Raw genomic sequence first — 19036 nt, 5'->3', positions numbered from 1 at the left:
ACCTTTACGTCACAGGCTAATGTAAGATTTGGATTTTTCTAGCTAAAAATCAATAAAAGAAATTCAAGTGAGCCCCCCCACACCTGTAGGTCATGCTGTATTGTCCGTTGTTGCTCAGAGAGTTGTTGTCAGGGCCACGCCAAGTGATGGTTGGTCGGGGGCGACCGCAAACTTTACACCTCAGAGTAACTGCATCGCCACTCTCACATGTTGCATCACTAACTGGAATGAGGAACTCTGGGGGACCTAAAAACAACAACAACAAAAACCCAGTGAAGCTTATTGTTTATCTTTTTGAATTTTTATTCCAAATGCAAGGAAAGATTTGCTCCTTGGCTGAAGCAACAACGTGCACGTACCTTCATAGATAAAGTTGGGATTCAGAAGCTGAAATGACAATTTGAAGACATAATTAGATTTCTTGCACAAATTGCAGTGGATGTCGGTGGGGTGGCGTTTAACGTGACACTTTTCTACCTTGACAGAGACTTTGTTGGCCAGGCTGTCCTGAGACTTTCGGTAGCCGTTCTCAATTTTCCTGCCCTCCTTGTCTCTTTTCTCAGACTTCCGGCGAATGCGCAGTGCTGTGTGCCACGATAATGACTTTCTAAACAAACGCAAGAACAAAAATCGAGAAGTTTCAGGTTTCACGTTTGCATAATCGTAATCACTATGACTGTCGTGTTTTCTGTGGCAACCTAAAAAGGAAGGAAGGCTGCTTATGCTTACTTTATGGTGCCTTCGGAGAGCTCGGGTGTGACTGAGGATGAAGTGTGTCCTAACACGTAGCCAGGGATCCAGCCCTCAGCCGCAGGGCAGTGCTCATTGGCTGCCCGGTACACCAGGAACATGTTCTGCTGGTTGCTTGCTAGCATTTGGACCACCTCACCCTGCACCACACTGATCTCATCCTCCTTCACTGCCACATAATCCTGAGTCACCAGCATGGTGGACACGCTGCTGCTGCTACTACTGCTTTCACTCTGTCAGGAGGAGAACACATTAAATCATGAGTTACTGCACACATTAACACACATGAAAATACATAAATGCACATATGTCTAAAAGGGAAATGTTACTTCACACCAATCAAATGGATAGTTTGATTGCAGGGAACATGTATAAAAATGAAATTGAGAATATGTTGAACGCATGCAGTGCAAAATGCTTTTTTTTTTCTTCTTTTTTTGAAAAAGCACTTGTTTGTATTTAGAGCAACGGGCTGACAAGTTAGACTGAGAAGTTACAAAAGCACAGAGCTTATGATCCCCCCGGGCAGGGATGATGAAATGAGGAACTTTATGTTTTCAAAGACAAAGACGAGTTTTCAAGAAGAGGTGCTGAAGACACTTTGAAACAAACAGGGCAGGTTGTGCAAACAAGCTTTTAGCCTTTGTGAGGTGAGAAACCATCTCACCAGATAAAAAGCCATTTCAAAAAGAAATTCTGTTGGTACTGTCAAACAAACAAGGCAGGTTGCGGAAAACAAAACGCTGTTTGTGCAATCATAAGGTTAATCTCTGTGAAGTGAGAAACCATCTTACCAGAAAAGAAACGGCTTTTTTGAAATGTGCTAATGTTTTCAAAAACCAAAGAAAAAAAAAACGTCCCATAGCTTTTGAAAGGAGATTGGAAGTTATCACCTAACGGAAAAAAGAGATAACATGTTTTTGAAATGGCACTTGTTAATGTTTAGTAGCTACAGTTGGAAAGCAAATGCGTACTGAAGCTCAGAGAGAGTCTTGAAAAGCAGATACAAGTTTCTCTGTGACTCAGATCCACACTGTTAGTAGTTTCCGGAAAGGCAAAAAATCTCCCTCACACACACTGTCGGTGAAGTTAGTGCACTCAGATAGGTGTTATTCTTCAGTCATTCAAGTGTTTCAGCAGCAGTAGTAGTTGTTGAATTTAAAAGCCATTCTCAGAGCCAGCGGCAGGTTGACTGACTGGCAGACAGGCAGCCACTAAGGGTGAGGTTAGTGACTAGTAAGTACTCTAGGCCTCGCTGAAGCCTGGGCCTCGACTTGGCATCTTACCCCGTTGCTCTGGGTGGAGTGTATGGACTGCTCGCTGGTGGAGGAGCAGGTGCTCATGCGATCTATGTCCTTACTGTGGCTGGAGTGGCGGTGATGAGAGGGAGTCCCGTAACTTCCTCTGCCCAGAGAGTCGCCTCCACTGCCACCATTGTCACTGGGGTAGGAGAAGGAACCTGGCCTGCTGGCAGGAGAGGGAGGCAGAGCGGGGACTATGGCCCAGAAAGCGTTGCCTTTATGAGCTGGGCTGGTGGGGACGAACGCTTCCTTTCCTCCTCCTCCTCCGGGAGTTTGAGGTAATATCAGAGGTGAAACTGTCCCAACTCGAGGGCTTTTGAGATGAAAATTCAGAGGAGCTACTGGCATCTGTGGTCTGCTGGCCATTTGATGCTTCGGCATTTCCTCTGAGCCTCCGAGAACCTGTCTGACACTGCTGTCCATACTACCTGATGGCCTGTTACTGTTATTACTGTTACTTCCATGAGGACTATCCAGCATCCTCATCTTAGGGACCTCTGAGGCTAACAGCTCTCCATTAGCTGTGTTGCCTGAACGGGGGTTAGAGGAGAGGGACTGAAGCGGCTGTGGGTGGCAGAGTGACCACATACCTGCTGATCTGTCGGGACCCTCGGGGCCCGGGGGGTGATGGTGGTGAACAGGCTGGGGGAGGCGTGAGGACGGCTGGGGGATGCGAGATGGTCGGGAGCGCGGGCCGCACAGGGAGGAGGCGCTACCCCCTGATCCTCCAGAGCTGCCTTCGCCGCCACCTCCTCCCCCCATATTGCAGGTACTGTTGGAGCTGCTGCCTCCTGGTAGACCTGCAGTACTGCTGCTGCTAGGTGGACCGCTTGGCCCACCACCTCCCACATGGTTCCTCTGATACTCTATAGGTGACGTCAAAGCTGTGGGAGCAGACAAGAGGTTTTTTTTTTTAACAACTTAATAGCCCTCTTAAACTAAAAGGACCAAGAGTGTCAAAATGTTTTATGTAAAAATGTAATTTTGTGTGTTACAGTATTCACAACAATTTCTTACCATTGAGGAAATTTCTCTGATTCTCCAGGATCTGGCTGACCTGATGGATCCAGACTTGACTGACTCCAGGACTTGGTGAATGGAAAGTGTACCTCTCCAGGTTGCCACTAGATGACCTGGAGGTCAGTGTGAACTTGCAGGGGTCATCAGCATTTTCTTCTAGACCCAACCAGCTCACCTGAAGTTATGTGGCAGGCAAGGGTAAAGAGACAAAGATAAGAAAAAATATATAGATATGAAATAAAATAGAGCAGGTTTAGCTTCATGATCAATAGGGACAATCCAAAGTAAGTCCACAGTTGGTCTCAAAGCTATTTAAGTGAGCTGTATTCACCTTAATGCTGTTCTTGAAGAGGTAGCCAGGAGTAGAGAAGCCCTTCTTTTTGTCCAGGGGTTCACTGAAGATAACTATCTGCTCAAACAGAAACACTCTCCTCTCTTTCATCCTGGATAGGAGCCCTCCGTCCTGGTCTGAAACCATGAAAGTGTCTTGGAGAAGCAATCTGCCCTGAGCCACAATTTTACCCTGAGAAACAAACAGGCAATCCAAAGAAAGTTCTAGATGGTGAAGGAGTTTTCTTAAATAGTTTTATTTTGGATAAGTTATTAGAAAAAATGAAAACACACAAAATCCGACAACAAACTAGAGCTGCAAAAACAAGCGCACACTGACACCTAGTGGCAGTTGCCTGAAGCAAGACAAAAAATGTGAAGCATTTACTCTATTGTATTATGTATTTTGGAAACATTCACACACTATCAGAGGTACCAAAGGGAGACTTACATCAAAGCCTTGAAGGCGCCCAACATTCATCATGTCATTGCAGCGTTTTGGGACCACGCACATCACTTCTACAGCTTTCTGTGGAAGAACACGAGAGAAAAAAAAAGTTAAAAACTACTTATCTAGTTATGATACTTTCACAGCATTCATTGGAAAACACAACAGATTATTATTGCTTCATTAGTTTTGTGCTGAATCCTGGGCTTTTTCTCGATTGTACCTCCAGCTCTGTGGCATCCACTCCAGCCTTCTTAGAAATTTTAAGAAGATCCTGTGAAGAAGTTAACAGAGGTAAGGAGAGAAATTCAGACTGCGTTGATCATAATTTATGTTGTACAGAAAAAGATTTACCTTCAGTAGCAGTTGGTACTTCATTATGCGCTGGACAGGTTTGATGAGTAAGTCAGTGAGTTGCAGTCTGTGTCCCAGTCGCTGCTTCAGGTCCTGAAGAAAAATAAAAATCTATCATGTCCGGGACCTGACTCATGACACGGACAATACAATACAAATAGCATGCTGTGGCTATGAGGTGCAAAATGATTAAACAATCTTACCTCAAAGTACGTATCAATATACTCCGACACGATGTGCTCAGACTTAGGCTTGTTTTGGCAGTACACAATATACATGTGCAGTCTCCGTTCCTGTATTTGCAACAAAAACAGAAAAGAATATTACAGATAAGAACATGTAATACCCTCTTTAACAAAATCATGCTGCAAAACTAGTGCATTTCTTACTTGTTTGACAAATAACGGTCCCAGCCGGTCAGGATCCTCCAAACACTTTTCAAGTTCTCCCAGGAAAAAACTGTGAATGGATACAGACATGTGATTTAGCCTGCCAAGAAACAGCATGTTGACATTTTCTTTGTATAATGCTGCATATGCCCTGAAGCAGGGGCAGGTACTACAGCTGAAGGATTCTGCCAGCGTACTCTTTGTGCCAGTCATAGATCTGATGGATGTTTCCAAAAACAATCTTGTCTTTTCCTTTCATGTCATCTGGAACTCCTTCCTCTTTCATTCTGCTCATGTAGCCCTGAAAGAAAGAGCCACCCAAAGTGTAAGAAGCACAAGCAAACGCTGACCAACAACTATGTCCGAAAATTTATTTATCCAGATTGTCTTCTTTTCTTACCTCCACCACTGATCCCAGGTCTCTGACATAGTCTCTCTCAGTCTCCACCAGCTCCAGAAGTACATAACTGAGAGAAAGAACACACAGAAATTGTCACGTAAGACGAATGCAACGCTCAGCTGTGGATGAATATCAGAAATGCTCCATATAAGCACACGAATGAGGACAAACATCATTTACTGTCTGGGTTCAAGCAGCTTTTATTTATAAAAACACCAACAGGACTTATAACTCACTGTCTTCTCTTGAGGAAGCCAGATTTGCGCTCGTCCACCTCGTCGATGGGTGAGGAGGAGGAGAGGAGGGAGTTGTCGGAGGGATTGAGAGAGGGAGAGCTGCTGTCACCTTGCTCCACCAACAGAGAACTGGGACGGTCTTCCAGTGACTGAATTAAAGAATTAAGAAATTAAGAGGCAGAAAAATATGTTCCACTTACTTATCTTTATCGAAATGAAGCATAATATACGTGGAGGCCAGTCTGCATGAGTATACTGGGGATATTCGCCAGCGTGCAGTGCCCATTTGTTGGAACAGAGGACAGCTGGGATAGTTAGTCACAGTTTTGACAGATGACTTGCTGGCAATGATGCCATTCTCTGTCACTAACACCAGAAAGAAAGCGTGCGCTTGTATCTACATCTATTAAAATTGTTCTGTGTGCAAGTGGGCCTCATTTGCAAGTATTTGTGAGTGTTTATGAAATCCATCTCACCATCTTGCTCTTCACCAGTTCTTCGATGGCACTGACCAGTTCAGCCGCACTGGGTGTCTCTGAGCTACTGGGACGGCCAGACAGCCGAGATGCAGACTGAAAGAGAGAGAAGAAATGGAAGGAATAAAGAAAACTAACGGTTAATCTTCAAGACACTGTGAATGGAGAACTTTTAGGTGTTGCATGCATACAGGAGTCATACATTCTTAGAGACTTGAGCTCACCATTGTCGTGATTTGGACCTCGATATTCCACATGTCCAAATAAAGACTTGGTTTGTGTGATCTCCCTAATAAAAGGGTTAATTGGGAGCCAACTTGGAGCCAATCACAGACTATATTCTTGGGAAAACAGGGGTTATGAGGTGGGTTTAGGTCAGGGGGAAACTGTGATTGGAGTGCTCTTCAAGCACACGCGCCATAATTGGTCGAAAAAATACTCCATTGGACGGAAAGTTTGCCTCTGCTACAGAGCTTAGTCGGAGGCACAAAGGGCAGGGCGAGATTTAAACGATCCACAATGCACAACCATTTAATGTCATAGACATTTTGCTACTGCAAAGACATGTAAATGGATTCACTTCAGCAAAAAAAGAAGAAAAAAAAGAAGAAAAAACATGCAGAGGGAATTTAATTAGACAGAAAGGAAAGAAAGGAAAAATCTAGATAGGATCATTTAGAGGGTTTCACATGGACAGATAGGGAAACTGGGACAGAAGAGAAGCAGAACAGAAATCAACATAATGCTGAAGGAGGGAACATGCAACCATTAAGAAAATAGGAGAAAACAGGCAGAGTTATTAGTGCCAAAATAAAGTTGAGCTGTTATTTTAAGCTGTGAGTGGAGGAGCAAGTTAAAAATCTTGCTGCCTATGAGTCATGTGGATTAATAACAGAACAAATACAAACAGAAATAAACAAAGAAAAAGCTCAAATATTTGTCCACTTTATGCTGTTCAATCTATCTTACTGTCTCTCTTGCTGATGCACATGATGAGCTGTTGTGTGTACATCATATATTTATGACTGCGTCTCGATTGCTCTGCATGTCCCCACCTTGTCATCCTGAGAGTCGGGCTGAAGCAGGCTGTGTTGCTGAATGGCCATTGGGGGAGGCAGCGGGACAGCGTCCGCCCCCTCTTCTCCTTCCTCCTCACCGCAGCTCTGCATGCCCGATGAGGAAGACTTGGACAGGGTGCCGCTGCTCAGCCCCTCATTGCGCATACGCTGGAGAGAAATAAAGAACAAGTGGTAGTTCAGAGTCAGACATGGTCACAGTTATTCAGCATTACAGTGCGTCGTCTTACTTCTTCCAGGGTCTCATCTTGTGGAGTGGCGGCGCTGTCGTCAGAGTCCTTCTGCGAGCCGGGCATCGCGTCCATGTTCTTCCTCGTGCCATCGCGGTTCTTCTTATGCTTGTGGGCGAGCTTTTTGACGTGGCCGTCGGCTTTACCGGAGCTGAGCCGCCGAACCGGACTCGTCAGCCACTTCCTTAGTGTGTTTCCAGGACGTTTGGGACCTGGGGAGCTGTGAGGACCCAGCGTTTGGCTGGAGCCGGGCTGCAGGGCGTCATTGCTGGATACGGACAAGGTGTCTGAATGGACAGAGGAAAGAGAACGAAGCACATCCAGTGTTACTCAAACGAAACGCAAAGAACATGCAACCATTAAAGAAAAAAACAAACTTTTTTCAGTTTTACACTGACTGGCAGATCTTTCAAATCAGGGACTAACAATGGACAGCTAATCCATGTGATTAATGCTATCTGATTGTGCTGTTGTGAAGGTTTGTTTACATCACACATGCTTTTACACTGGCACAAACTCGTCCTGGAATATGCAAGTATGACCCAAATCAAATCTGTCGAATTTATTGCTCATTGCAAAAATCATACATATTCATGTTAAGATGTTAAGTGTCACCAACTCATCTATTTCTGCATTAAACAAAACTCTATGCATATGTAACATAGCCTAGAGGCAGAGAGAAGAAAAAAATAAAGTCAATATATATTAAAGATAACTGTGGATGTGTTTGTTTGTGCTCTGTGCAGGAGGCAGGATGGCCTCCTCCCCCTCTCACAGTGATGACGGTTCCTCGGGGAATCTGTAGGAGGAAAGCTCTTTTTCTTCGACTAGAAATGGAGCGGTGAGAAAATAACGCAGTATAAAGGGATGCTTGAGGCTTTGTCTGAGTACTTCAAACATACAGCCATCTGTCTGTCTCACCTGTCTCTGCTCATTTACTCTTACTTATCTCCCTCTAAGCTTAATTTGTTTGCCCTTGTATCACCCTTTATCATTCACTGCACTACCATCCTCCTCTTTAGCTTCCTTTGCTCTCGCTGAAAATGCTGATGGGAGACTCACAAGTCTGACAACTAAACAAGCTTCTGACAATCTGAGCAATCTCAGGATGAGGGTGGATATCCTCAAGCAGTTCAACCGAGGGTAACAACCTGATTTAAAAGTTTTTCTCGATCTGCTCATTTCATGAGAGAAAGAAAAACAAAAACCACAAGCAGTGGATACCACAGAATACATTATGTTAATTAATTGAAATTAATTACACTGCTGCACAGTTTGTCAGCCACGGTGGACATGTACTGTTGGACACACTTTCATCCCAAGATTGTTTTATACTATGTTTTTTTTTCTCTATTTGGCGAAATTATTATCAATCACCATGTCAGCTACTATTTTTATGCACGACGGAGAGCTGTAGTTATAGAAAAATTATGAAAGCATCCCCAGTGCATGCAAACATCGTATAATAATAACATAAAATTAGGGATTTTAAACGATACTGTTTTTTTAATCTTAGAAATAATCTAAATGGACAAAAGTACTGGGGCCACAACACATCACACCTACAGGAGCTGTTCAGCCATGCCAAGAAGCTCCCGGTGCAATTTCTCTGCTGATGTTAATGCCAGAGGAGGCTTCAAACTTAGTTATTGAGTCAGCAATAAGTGACTGATAGAGGCTTTTACACACTATGCGCCTCAGCACTTAATGACCGCGATCTGACACTTTGTGGTTAAGCTGCTGTGGCTTCTAAATGTTTCCGCTTTACAAGCTGATCTAGGACAAAAGAGTGACTTCTTGTCGCATCCTCTTTCTGTACCACAATTCACTGAGCTCTTTAGAATGACCCATTTGTTCACATATGTGCGGTAAAGGGACAGAAAAGACCTGAATTCAAAGATTACGAGAGTGTGGGACCCAAAACTTGTTTCCATTTTCAAAGTCTGACCTTTCAGAACAATAGGGGTGGGGGAAAAAATCGATACTGTGTAGTATCGTGATATTTTGTTTGCTAATAATGTATCGATACAGGGACAGCAGAAATCGATATTTTGTTACAAACAATTTTTTCTCTGAAGTCAACATGCTCTGGAGTCAGAGCATGTTGACTTCAGAGCATGTTGACTTCAGAGCATGTTGATCCTTTTTCTGAGCAAGAATCCTGACATTCCTTCACTGTCCAAATGTGTTTAACTTTTTTTTTTGACAGCAATAAACATGACAGTTTACTTATTTTAATTTAAGACATGTTTAATTTTAATTAAGTTTAAAACTTTTTTATTTAATGTAAAATTATAGTTTTTTTAAATTTACTTTCAAATTCTTCAGTTGCTGAAGGGGCTGCATAGTTTTCATAAATTGCATAGTTCAGAATAGCTATAATTGTACCAGATGGTTGCATTCAGTTAAGTTGGACTAGACTGTAATACAAACCGTTCAAGTTTGTCAACAATAAAACTGACTGAAATGAGAGAAAGACTGAGTGTGAGACTTTGATATTAGATAAAATGAATATTGATAAACTTTACCTTTATGTGCAGAATTTAAATATCGCAAAATATTTTTAAAAAATCGCAATAATATCGTATCGTGCGTTAAGTATTCTGATAATATCGTATCGCGATTTGTATGCTGATTCCCACCTCTACAGAACAATGCCTCATTTCTTCATGATTTTATCACTGCCAATTTAGACTAATAAACAGCACTTATTCTTTTTTTTGTTGAATTTAGAAAACAAGCAAACAAACGAACAAACAAAATGAACTACAGTGACACTGCACTGGCTCTCTGTACCTTATAGAACCCGTTTGTTTCGTTCCCCTCTACATGAGAGACTTCATTTCCTTTTATGTTTCAGCCAGATCACTGCTGGTCCATCACTGCTTTTCAGCAGTGAAACCACCTACTGATTTAACCCCTCATACAGGCTTTCAGTATATTTCAAAAAACAATTTAACACCGGTCTGTTAAATGAAGCGCTTGTTATATTATACCCATAGTTTTATTCATGTTAAAGTCTTTGTTTTAAATCCTATTTTGCCCTCTGTTTTTATTACACTGATTTCTTTAGATTAGAGAGATTAGATAGAACTTTATTAATCCCTCGGGTGGGTTCCTCTGGGAAATTCGATTTCCAAAAAAGCACAGCACCGACAGAAGTTACAGAGTTACAGAATATTATATATATATATATATATATATATATATATATATATATACATACATATACACACACACACACACACACACACACACACACACATATATATATAAATACAGAGACAATATAAATAAAATATACGAAGGGGATAAATAGAATAAATAGGAATAAAAAATAAAAATACAAGTGAATTGCACATTTCAAGTTAAACAGTTTGATGGCGTGTGGGACAAAGGAGTTTTTAAGTCTGTTAGTTCTTGTCTTTGGGAGAAGCAACCTGTCACTGAACAGACTCTTCTGGTTGTTAATGGCCGTGTGCAGAGGATGCCTGGCATTGTCCATAATGTCCATCAGTTTCTTTAATGTCCTTTTCTCTGCCACTGTCACCAGAGTGTCCAGCTTCATGCCGACCACAGAGCTAGCCTTCCTGATCAGTTTCTCCAGCCTGGATGAGTCCTTCTTTGCTGTGCTGCTCCCCCAGCACACCACAGCATAGAAAAGTACTCCAGCAACCACCGACTGGTAAAACATCCTCAGGAGCTTCCTGCAGATGTTAAAAGACCTCAGCCTCCTGAGGAAGTACAGTCGGCTTTGGGCTTTTTTATACAGGTGCTCTGTGTTGCATGACCAGTCCAGTTTATTGTCCACCCACAGCCCGAGGTATTTGTACTTGTTGACCACCTCCACCTCCTCCCCCTCTATCTGAACCGGCAGTGGACCTGCTCTAGACCTCCCGAAGTCCACAACCAGTTCCTTAGTCTTTGAGGTGTTGAGTTGCAGGTGGTTTGTGTGACTCCATGCGACAAAGTTCCTCACCAGACTTCTGTACTCCTCTTCCTGATCATCCCAGATACACCCCATGATGGCCGTGTCGTCTGCAAACTTCTGAATGTGGCATAATTCAGAGTTGTAGCAGAAGTCAGAGGTGTACAGGGTGAAGAGAAGAGGGGACAGCACAGTTCCCTGTGGTGCTCCTGTGCTGCTGACCACTGTGTCAGACGTGATGTCCTTCAGCCTGACGTACTGTGGTCTGTCGGTGAGGTAGTCGGAGATCCAAGCGACCAGGCAGGGGTCCACCTCCATCCTGTTCAGTTTTTCCTGAAGCATACAGGGCCGGATGGTATTAAAGGCACTGGAAAAGTCAAGAAACAGGATCCTGACCGTGCCTTTTCCCCCATCCAGGTGTGAGTGGGCTCTGTGTAGGAGGTACAGGATGGCATCCTCCACTCCGACACCCGCCTTGTATGCAAACTGTAGTGGGTCCTGAGCATGTTGTACCTGTGGTCGGAGGAGGTTGAGGAAGAGCCGCTCTAGGGTCTTCATAAGATGTGACGTCAGTGCCACCGGTCGGAAGTCATTCAACTCATTGGGCCGGTTCTTTTTGGGGACCGTCCCGGTGCAGGATGTCTTCCATAGGGCGGGCACTCTCCCCAGTCGCAGACTGAGGTTGAAGACTCGTTGTAGCGGCTCCCCAAGTTCAGCAGCACACGCCTTTAGCATCCTAGGACACACCTTGTCTGGGCCTGCTGCCTTTCTGGGGCGAAGCTTCCTCAGTTGTCTCCTGACCTGATCCACTGTGACACTGGGAGATGTTTGGGAGGAGGGGAGGGGGGGAGATGTCTTGCTGCTGAGAGAGGGATTGGAGGAGGGGGGTGTCATGGTGTCAGGAAGGGGGGGAAGCGAGGGAGGTAGGAGAGTGGGGATTGGACTCTGTAGTGAAGGTGAGGGTGAGGGTGGGGGGGTTGTGGGCTGGTCAAACCTGTTGAAGAAGTTGTTGAGTTCGTTTGCCTTCTCCACAGTCCCCCCCACTGTGCTTTTCTTGGTGTTGTGGCCTGTGATGGTTTTCACACCATTCCAGACCTCCCTCATATTGTTCCTCTCCAACTTCTGCTCCACCTTCCTCCTGTAGGTGTCCTTTGCTTCCCTCAGGCAGCGTTTCACCTCCCGCTGTGCTGCTTTCATCTCCTCCTTCACTTTGCTCCTGAAAGCCTTCTTCTTCATGTTGAGGACAGCTTTGACTTCCTGTGTTACCCACGGTTTGTTATTAGGATAACACCGTACCGTCTTAGCAGGGGCGACCGTGTCCACACAAAAGTTGAGATAGTCTGTAAGACAGTGTGTCTATGTCCTCACCATGTGGGCTCAGGAGCACATCCCAGTCTGTGGTGTCATAACAGTCCCTCAGAGCATCCTCCTTTTCTGGGGTCCATCTCCGGATGGAGCGCGTTGTGACCGGCTGCCTTTGGACGAGGGGTGTGTATTGTGGCTGTAGGTAAACCAGGTTGTGGTCTGTATGCATCTCTCACATTAGCATACAGTAGGTCAATTGTCCTGTTGCTCCTTGTGGGACAATTCACAAACTGGTGAAAAGCAGCCAGAGTAGAGTCCAGTGTGGCATGGTTAAAGTCTCCAGATATAATAATGAAAGCCTCGGGGTTTTGTGTCTGAAGTCTTGCTGTGACTGTGTGTATTTTCTCACAGGCAGCTGTTGCGTCGGCCCTCGGAGGGATGTAAACACACACACAGATCACATGACTGAACTCCCGAGGTAGATAATATGGCCGCAAGCTAACAGCTTGCAGCTCCAGGTCCGGACGGCATACCGAAACTTTAACGGAGACGTGTCCAGGGTTACAGTATCTGTTGTTAACGTAGACAATGAGTCCCCCACCTCTGCTTTTTCCGCTGGCCTGCGTGTCCCTATCGGCTCTCACGGATGTGAAACCGCATAGGTCTACGTTAGCCTGCGGCGTTAGCTCGGTTAGCCACGTCTCCGTGAAGATAAACAAGCTGCACTCACGGTATAGTCTGTGGTTGTTCAGAGCGCACAGTTCGTCAATCTTATTCTGTAGCGAGTTCACGTTGCCCATGATCACTGTCGGGATTGATGGTTTGAATCGCCTCCGGTGATCCGCTCTCCTCGCTCCAGCTCCAGCTTAAAGATCCTTGCTGTTAATACAGCGAGTTAAATTAAAGGCCGTTTCTTGATACAGGCGGTGATGACCTTTTCATTGTGGACACGACTTCCAGTGAGGAAGTGACTGCAAAAATATGTTTATTCATACAGGGGCGATGAGTCAGGACAACACACTCTCCTCCTACATCACTCTGCTTTAAATTGTTTGCATGAAAACACGATGAGCTTGAAAACAAACATCCAGAAAGGAGAACAGAGAGATGTTTTTCATCTTTTAGAAGTTATCTAGGTTTTACAGCTAGACTAAAGGCAAGGTTTAAAATACTCAAATTCAGTCATTAGAGCATTTAAAAAGGTGCAGCTGCAAAAGATTAAGGCACACGCCTGAGCCGAACGGCTTTTATGAATAGCAGGTGTGGAATTTCTGCCGTTCTTCATTGGACGATTTCACCCAGCCTGACTTAATGCAGCAACATGTGAATGTGTGGCCGTCATTAAGCCTCCAGAAGACTTTTCTTCTTACTTATAGAATGTGTTCTTACGTCACATGCAAAGGAATGAAGACAGCTCGGTTCCTCAACAACAAGAATCTCCCACATCAGGCACTGCAAAGGCTTTAAATCCATCTTTACTAAGATTCCTCGCACCATCTTCTTCTCACGGTAAAAATCTTTCAATATGGTGCACTTTGATGGCACAGAAATGAGAACACATGTTTTTTACAGGTTGCTTTCATTCTGTTCAAACATCTTGAAGGGATGGGAAGGGGAAACTTGGGACGCTTTGCAAATCAATATTTTCCACCCAAACACTCTATTTAAAGACAACAGGAGGTGTCGAAGATTTGTGTGTTTTGCTTGAGGGCAACTTCATCGCTTTTGTTGGCTCAAAAGTTTTACGTGCAACCTCGCTGGTTAGAGCAGATTTGTGGGGGAGCTTTGTAAAATGCTCTCCTCTAACAGATCCCCTGCAGTACTAAATGAAAACCAGTCACAATTGCTGGTTACAGTACTACCCTGGAATTTTTTAGTCACGGGTGCATTCACAGATCCTGTTTAAGGCTGTAATTCTGATGACTCAGAATACCTTTGTTGGTCTCCGAGGATTCCAAATCCCTCACTTATGAGTTCTGAATCCTTCCCCAAATCATGTTTACATTTGATCCACTATTCATGCTAAAAGTTAAAACTACAGGTGCTGACTAGACCTTTGATTTATTAGTGTTTAATATCAGGAAGAGTGTAGGTAAATACCTGCATTAGACAACTGTTGTTCACTAATGGGAACCAGATGAGTCTTTGATACATGTTCACCCAGACTGATAAACTGTAGCAGTTAAATCAAATTTAACCCAAGCTAAAGTGATTAAGGTAACCGCTAAAATGATCACTGAACTGAGAGACCACACTGATCAGCTCCAGCACTTAGGTGAAAACTGCTGCTTTCACTAGGAAAGCACAGAGAATAATAATAATGGATTGGATTTATATAGCGCTTTTCAAGGCACCCAAAGCGCTTTACAATACCACTATTCATCCACTCTCACATTCATACACTGGTGGAGGCAGCTACAGTTGTAACCACAGACTGACAGAAGCGAGGGTGCCATTTCGCGCCATCGGCCCCTCTGGCCAACACCAGTAGGCAAGTAGGGTAAAGTGTCTTGCCCAGGGACACAACGACCAGGACAGAGAGCCCAGGGATCGAACCGGCGACCTTCCGGTTACAGATGCAATTCCCAACCCCCTGAGCCACGGTTGCCCAGTGAGGACTTCTCATGAAGAGCAAATGGACTGTGGTTCCTGCAGACATGTGGTGGTTAACAAGCATGAGGTACAGCTACTTGTTTCATAGCCTCACCTTGATGTAATTCAAATAATAGCAAAAAATACTACTTTATAAAACAGTAGCAGTGAGGTAAAACTGTCTTCATAACTGCACTGGAATTTTATAGGTTTGCATATACATAAGCAGAGAATGGAATGTGCTGGTTATTTATTGTGATCAATATGCAGATATACAGTGTGCAAGATATTGTTTACATAAGTAGTAAGTGTGACGCTGTTGATTTTTCACTAGTCCCACCTGTCTCATGCTTAAAAATCTTCAAGCTTTGGCTTGATAAGTGTTAAGTGGCAAATTGAAGATGTTGATCTAACAGGAGTGTAAATGAAAGTGTGAGACACCTCTCGAACAGCTGGTCAGCCTCTCGCTCGTGGGGAAACAAACAGAGGGAAGTGGCAATTTGTTTGAAGCCTTCTTTTTAATTTTATTCTTTTACTGGCAATTATATTTAAATCCATCCATCCATCCATTCGCTTCCGTTTCTCCTTTTTCAGTGTCGCGGGGGGCGCTGGAGCCTATCCCAGCTGTCATAGGGCGAGAGGCGGGGTACACTCTGGACAGGTCGCCAGTCTGTCGCAGGGCCAACACACAGGGACAGACAACCATTCGCACTCACATTCACTCGCACATTCACACCTAGTGGCAATTTGGATTATCCAATTAACCTATCCCCACAAACTGCATGTCTTTGGAAGGTGGGAGGAAGCCGGAGTACCCGGAGGGAACCCACAAAGACACGGGGAGAACATGCTCCACACAGAAAGACCCCGGCCTGATGGTGGAATTGAACTCAGGACCTTCTTGCTGTGCGGCAACAGTGCTAACCACCTTGCCTATATATATATATTTAAATCACAGAAATAAATCATGTTTTTTGTTCAAATGAGCTATAACTGCATTAACTGTATTATAGGCATCATCCTTGAAGACCTTTCAATTTTGCTGCTAAAAATAACACAGAATGTTCTACTGGCAGTGGGAGCAACAGTGTCCGCTTTAAAGAAGTTTGAGTTTTTCTATAACTTACATTTAGATATTTTTTCTTTATTGTATTATCATTAATTTTATTTTTGGATTTTAAAACGTACTCTTTTACAAAAAAAGCTGAAAAAAAATCTGGTTTAGCAGTTACAAGTTTGATTAATTGCTGACTTCTTAGAACAGTAAATGGCCTGTATTTGTATAGCGCTCTACTAGTCCCTAAGGACCCCAAAGCGCTTTACATATCCAGTCATCCACCCATTCACACACACATTCACACACTGGTGATGGCAAGCTACATTGTAGCCACAGCCACCCTGGGGCGCACTGAGAACAGTCCAGCCTGCAGGCTCATCCTTAGATACAGAAACAGGAATTCAGTTTCTTATTTGCCTAATAAATAACATAATAATATATAATAATATTTTTTTGCAGGTGGTCTAATAAATTGGTTAGGAAGTATACGTACATAGATAAGAAAAACTTAAAATGTATTCTACTTTCTTCATAATTCTGGCTAAACATACAAAACAACAGTACTTGTGATAGACTTCTCAATACTCCTATTCACTTTAACTTTGTGGGCTAATGTCCTTCAGAAGAACCCACCAGATGTTCTAATACTACTTAAGCATTATGTGATTTATCAGCAAGCTTCCGACACAATGTGACAACTCAGTCGATGCTCCTTTACGCTGCTGCAAAGAACGTGCTAGATTTACAACTTTATGTGTGTTCTTGTGTCTCTAAGAATAAAAGTGGGGTAGGTGGAGGGGCTTTTGTACAACTGCAGTGATCCAAAAAAGCGCTGTTCAACAGAAGCATGCCTGGGATTCCAGAGGTGTCACCAGGGGAGCATCTTTCATGTGCCCTAATCTTGCCAAGAAGAACCAAAACAAACACACAAAGCCATAAACATCAGTTGGTGTGGCTGGGAACGTGCTTTTAGGGGCGGAGGTGCAGCGTGTGGGGAGAGCTCCAGGGGATTTTGGTAGATGATCTGAAAAAATGTGTACAACGCTAGAGAGGGCTTGCCACCAACAGCCACATTTAGGGAAGGGAGTGGTAATGGGATGAGAGACCACCCAGTGCACATTCTGGCAGAACTAGTGCATATTTGGGTGATTTGTAATGGTTTATCACACTGTATCTAGCAGACACCTGTGAAAACATTAAAAAGGAAAGGGATTCCATTGTTTAAGAGTCCTCATTCTCCCCTTCTCGTCAGTTTGACCTCAACAACACCCTCTGTCCATCTGTGAGCCCAACCTGGATTTCAACAGGAACGAAGACATAATCTTATCCTGGTGATTTTAGTGAATTTTAATATTTCATTATGTAACGATGCATTCACCAAATTACTTTTGCAGCTATAATGCCACCACATGATCGACAGATGAACTGTGAAATTGCAGCACAAAGCCCGTACAAAAATAGCTGATGCAAACCCAGCAAATAAGGACAAGCTGTCAAAACGACAAATGTAGAGTTGCAGTTGTTTCTTGCACAGCTGGAGCTTCAATGTCGCACTTTAGAGCAAAAAAAGACCTGTTTTAATGTCATAAGACCAGAAGCATAGTCTAATTGAGATCCTAATGTTATGCTTTCGTTACATTTTCACCAGAGGAACAAACAATAGCAGCAAGCCGCTAAACCAGAACAACTTAGCGCAACTTATCATTTGTGTTTTCCCAAGCACACTGCATAAGAAGCAAATCTAGCATTAACAGGATAAGAGGAAGCAATTTACTTTTGTCCTACACATGGCACCTACCCAGATCCAACAGCCAGAACTTGCAGTTGTCAGAGTGTTCTCCCTGCGCCGAATCCACAGAGTAAAAAGGGTTCAAAGACACTAAAGATTCAATTCCACGGGCCATGCTAGTGGAATATAAAACTCTGACTTGAAATATTTCCTTAGAGCATCTCCAAAGGTATGCCAAATGGCTTTAAGATCCTTTGAAAAAATCCCAGAATCTTTATAAATAACAATAAACCTGCAGTAACTACGTCGCTGAAATTCCAGGGAAAGTGTGAAGTCCAGTGTGAGAGAAAAGCAAAAGTCAAATGCAGCATTAGAGAGTAGGATGTTTTCTCTCTCTTTCTTTGTATCTCCATCCCTCCCTCTCTCCCTCCCTCACGAGTGGGCTGCTGTGAGGATATTGGGCAAACCTCCACTGTGCCTCTCTCGTTCCAAGGGGACGTCTGGAAACAGGCAGCATTTCTACCGTATTACCCTTTGTAGAAGCACCCACTCAGTTTGTGTGGGCGGGTGCATATTTTACAGGCATTAGGTCGCATACAACTTGTGCAGTATGCTTGGAACAAATATAGATTTGGTTATAAAATCGAACACAAATGAACAGCATAAAGCTTGGTTTAAAAAAGGAATATGTTTTCTATTAAGTTGTTCATCAAAAGTGTTGCGCGCACATTTCAGATTTTCTTTTTACATTTATTTAGTTTCTGAATGGCACTACTGACTATTTATCCAACACATAACTCTGTTTTTGGAGCGTCTTCATCTGAAACTGTGCTCTGTGCAGCCTTGAGCAGTTATGCAAGCTAGTCGCACAAAGACCTGCCTGTTTAACTATGAGTGTGTGTTTATGTGTATCTCTTTGGGCTTTAAACACACTCTCTGCTGTTAGGGCACACACAGGCACACACAGGCATACACAGGCACTCCGAGTGCTTATTCAATCAAATTAAGTTTCATTAAGTGGGTACTTTTGTATTTATTCCATCGCGAGGGGCAGTGCAGTCCACCTGCATGTCTGACAAATCTGTGATATTACATAGCAGGGACGCGCAGGCTTGTGCAACTGTCAGCAATTGGATCAGAGCCAGGAAAAACAAAAGAAACATATCATAAATCTGAATAACTGAAACTGCCAAGTGTACATTTTGTGGCTTAATTCATCTGCATGTGAAGCCTTCTATGGTACTCTGTCCCCTCAGATGCCTCAAACTGCCAGGAATTCTTAGTGGTGAGAAATTGCAGCTGTAGTCACTGGTTGTCTGCGAGGCTTCACCTCAGTTTATTTTTGTCACTGAACTGTTTGTTTCTTTTGGAGGATTTATAATGGCATTTTTCCTGAAAAATGATATGGCTTACTA

At 43.5% G+C, this 19036-nt stretch overlaps 1 protein-coding gene across 4 annotated transcripts in view; it reads right to left on the bottom strand.

The window, feature by feature from the left end:
• The window catches only part of triob (trio Rho guanine nucleotide exchange factor b), a 112585-nt gene that overhangs the window by 5212 nt on the left and 88337 nt on the right, over positions 1–19036 (bottom strand). For 2 of the 4 annotated variants that reach the window (XM_026185036.2, XM_080307808.1), the window contains 18 exons: positions 7011–7297; positions 6760–6930; positions 5705–5800; positions 5229–5377; positions 4993–5059; positions 4790–4893; positions 4593–4662; positions 4407–4496; positions 4204–4296; positions 4073–4123; positions 3853–3930; positions 3403–3594; positions 3069–3246; positions 2037–2935; positions 730–983; positions 478–607; positions 360–387; positions 84–246 (listed from right to left, as the gene is read on the bottom strand). In XM_026185036.2, coding sequence (XP_026040821.1) covers positions 84–246; positions 360–387; positions 478–607; positions 730–983; positions 2037–2935; positions 3069–3246; positions 3403–3594; positions 3853–3930; positions 4073–4123; positions 4204–4296; positions 4407–4496; positions 4593–4662; positions 4790–4893; positions 4993–5059; positions 5229–5377; positions 5705–5800; positions 6760–6930; positions 7011–7297 — 3100 coding nt within the window. Of the gene's footprint in view, positions 1–83; positions 247–359; positions 608–729; positions 984–2036; positions 2936–3068; positions 3247–3402; positions 3595–3852; positions 3931–4072; positions 4124–4203; positions 4297–4406; positions 4497–4592; positions 4663–4789; positions 4894–4992; positions 5060–5228; positions 5378–5704; positions 5801–6759; positions 6931–7010; positions 7298–19036 lie in introns of all 4 variants that reach the window. The other 2 variants (XR_013912049.1, XM_026185031.2) reach the window with 2 other exon arrangements.

This window comes from Astatotilapia calliptera, chromosome 11, assembly GCF_964374335.1.
Source record: "Astatotilapia calliptera chromosome 11, fAstCal68.1, whole genome shotgun sequence".
In the NCBI taxonomy this organism is placed as follows: domain Eukaryota; kingdom Metazoa; phylum Chordata; class Actinopteri; order Cichliformes; family Cichlidae; genus Astatotilapia; species Astatotilapia calliptera.
This window is presented reverse-complemented; position numbering and strand designations above follow the sequence as displayed.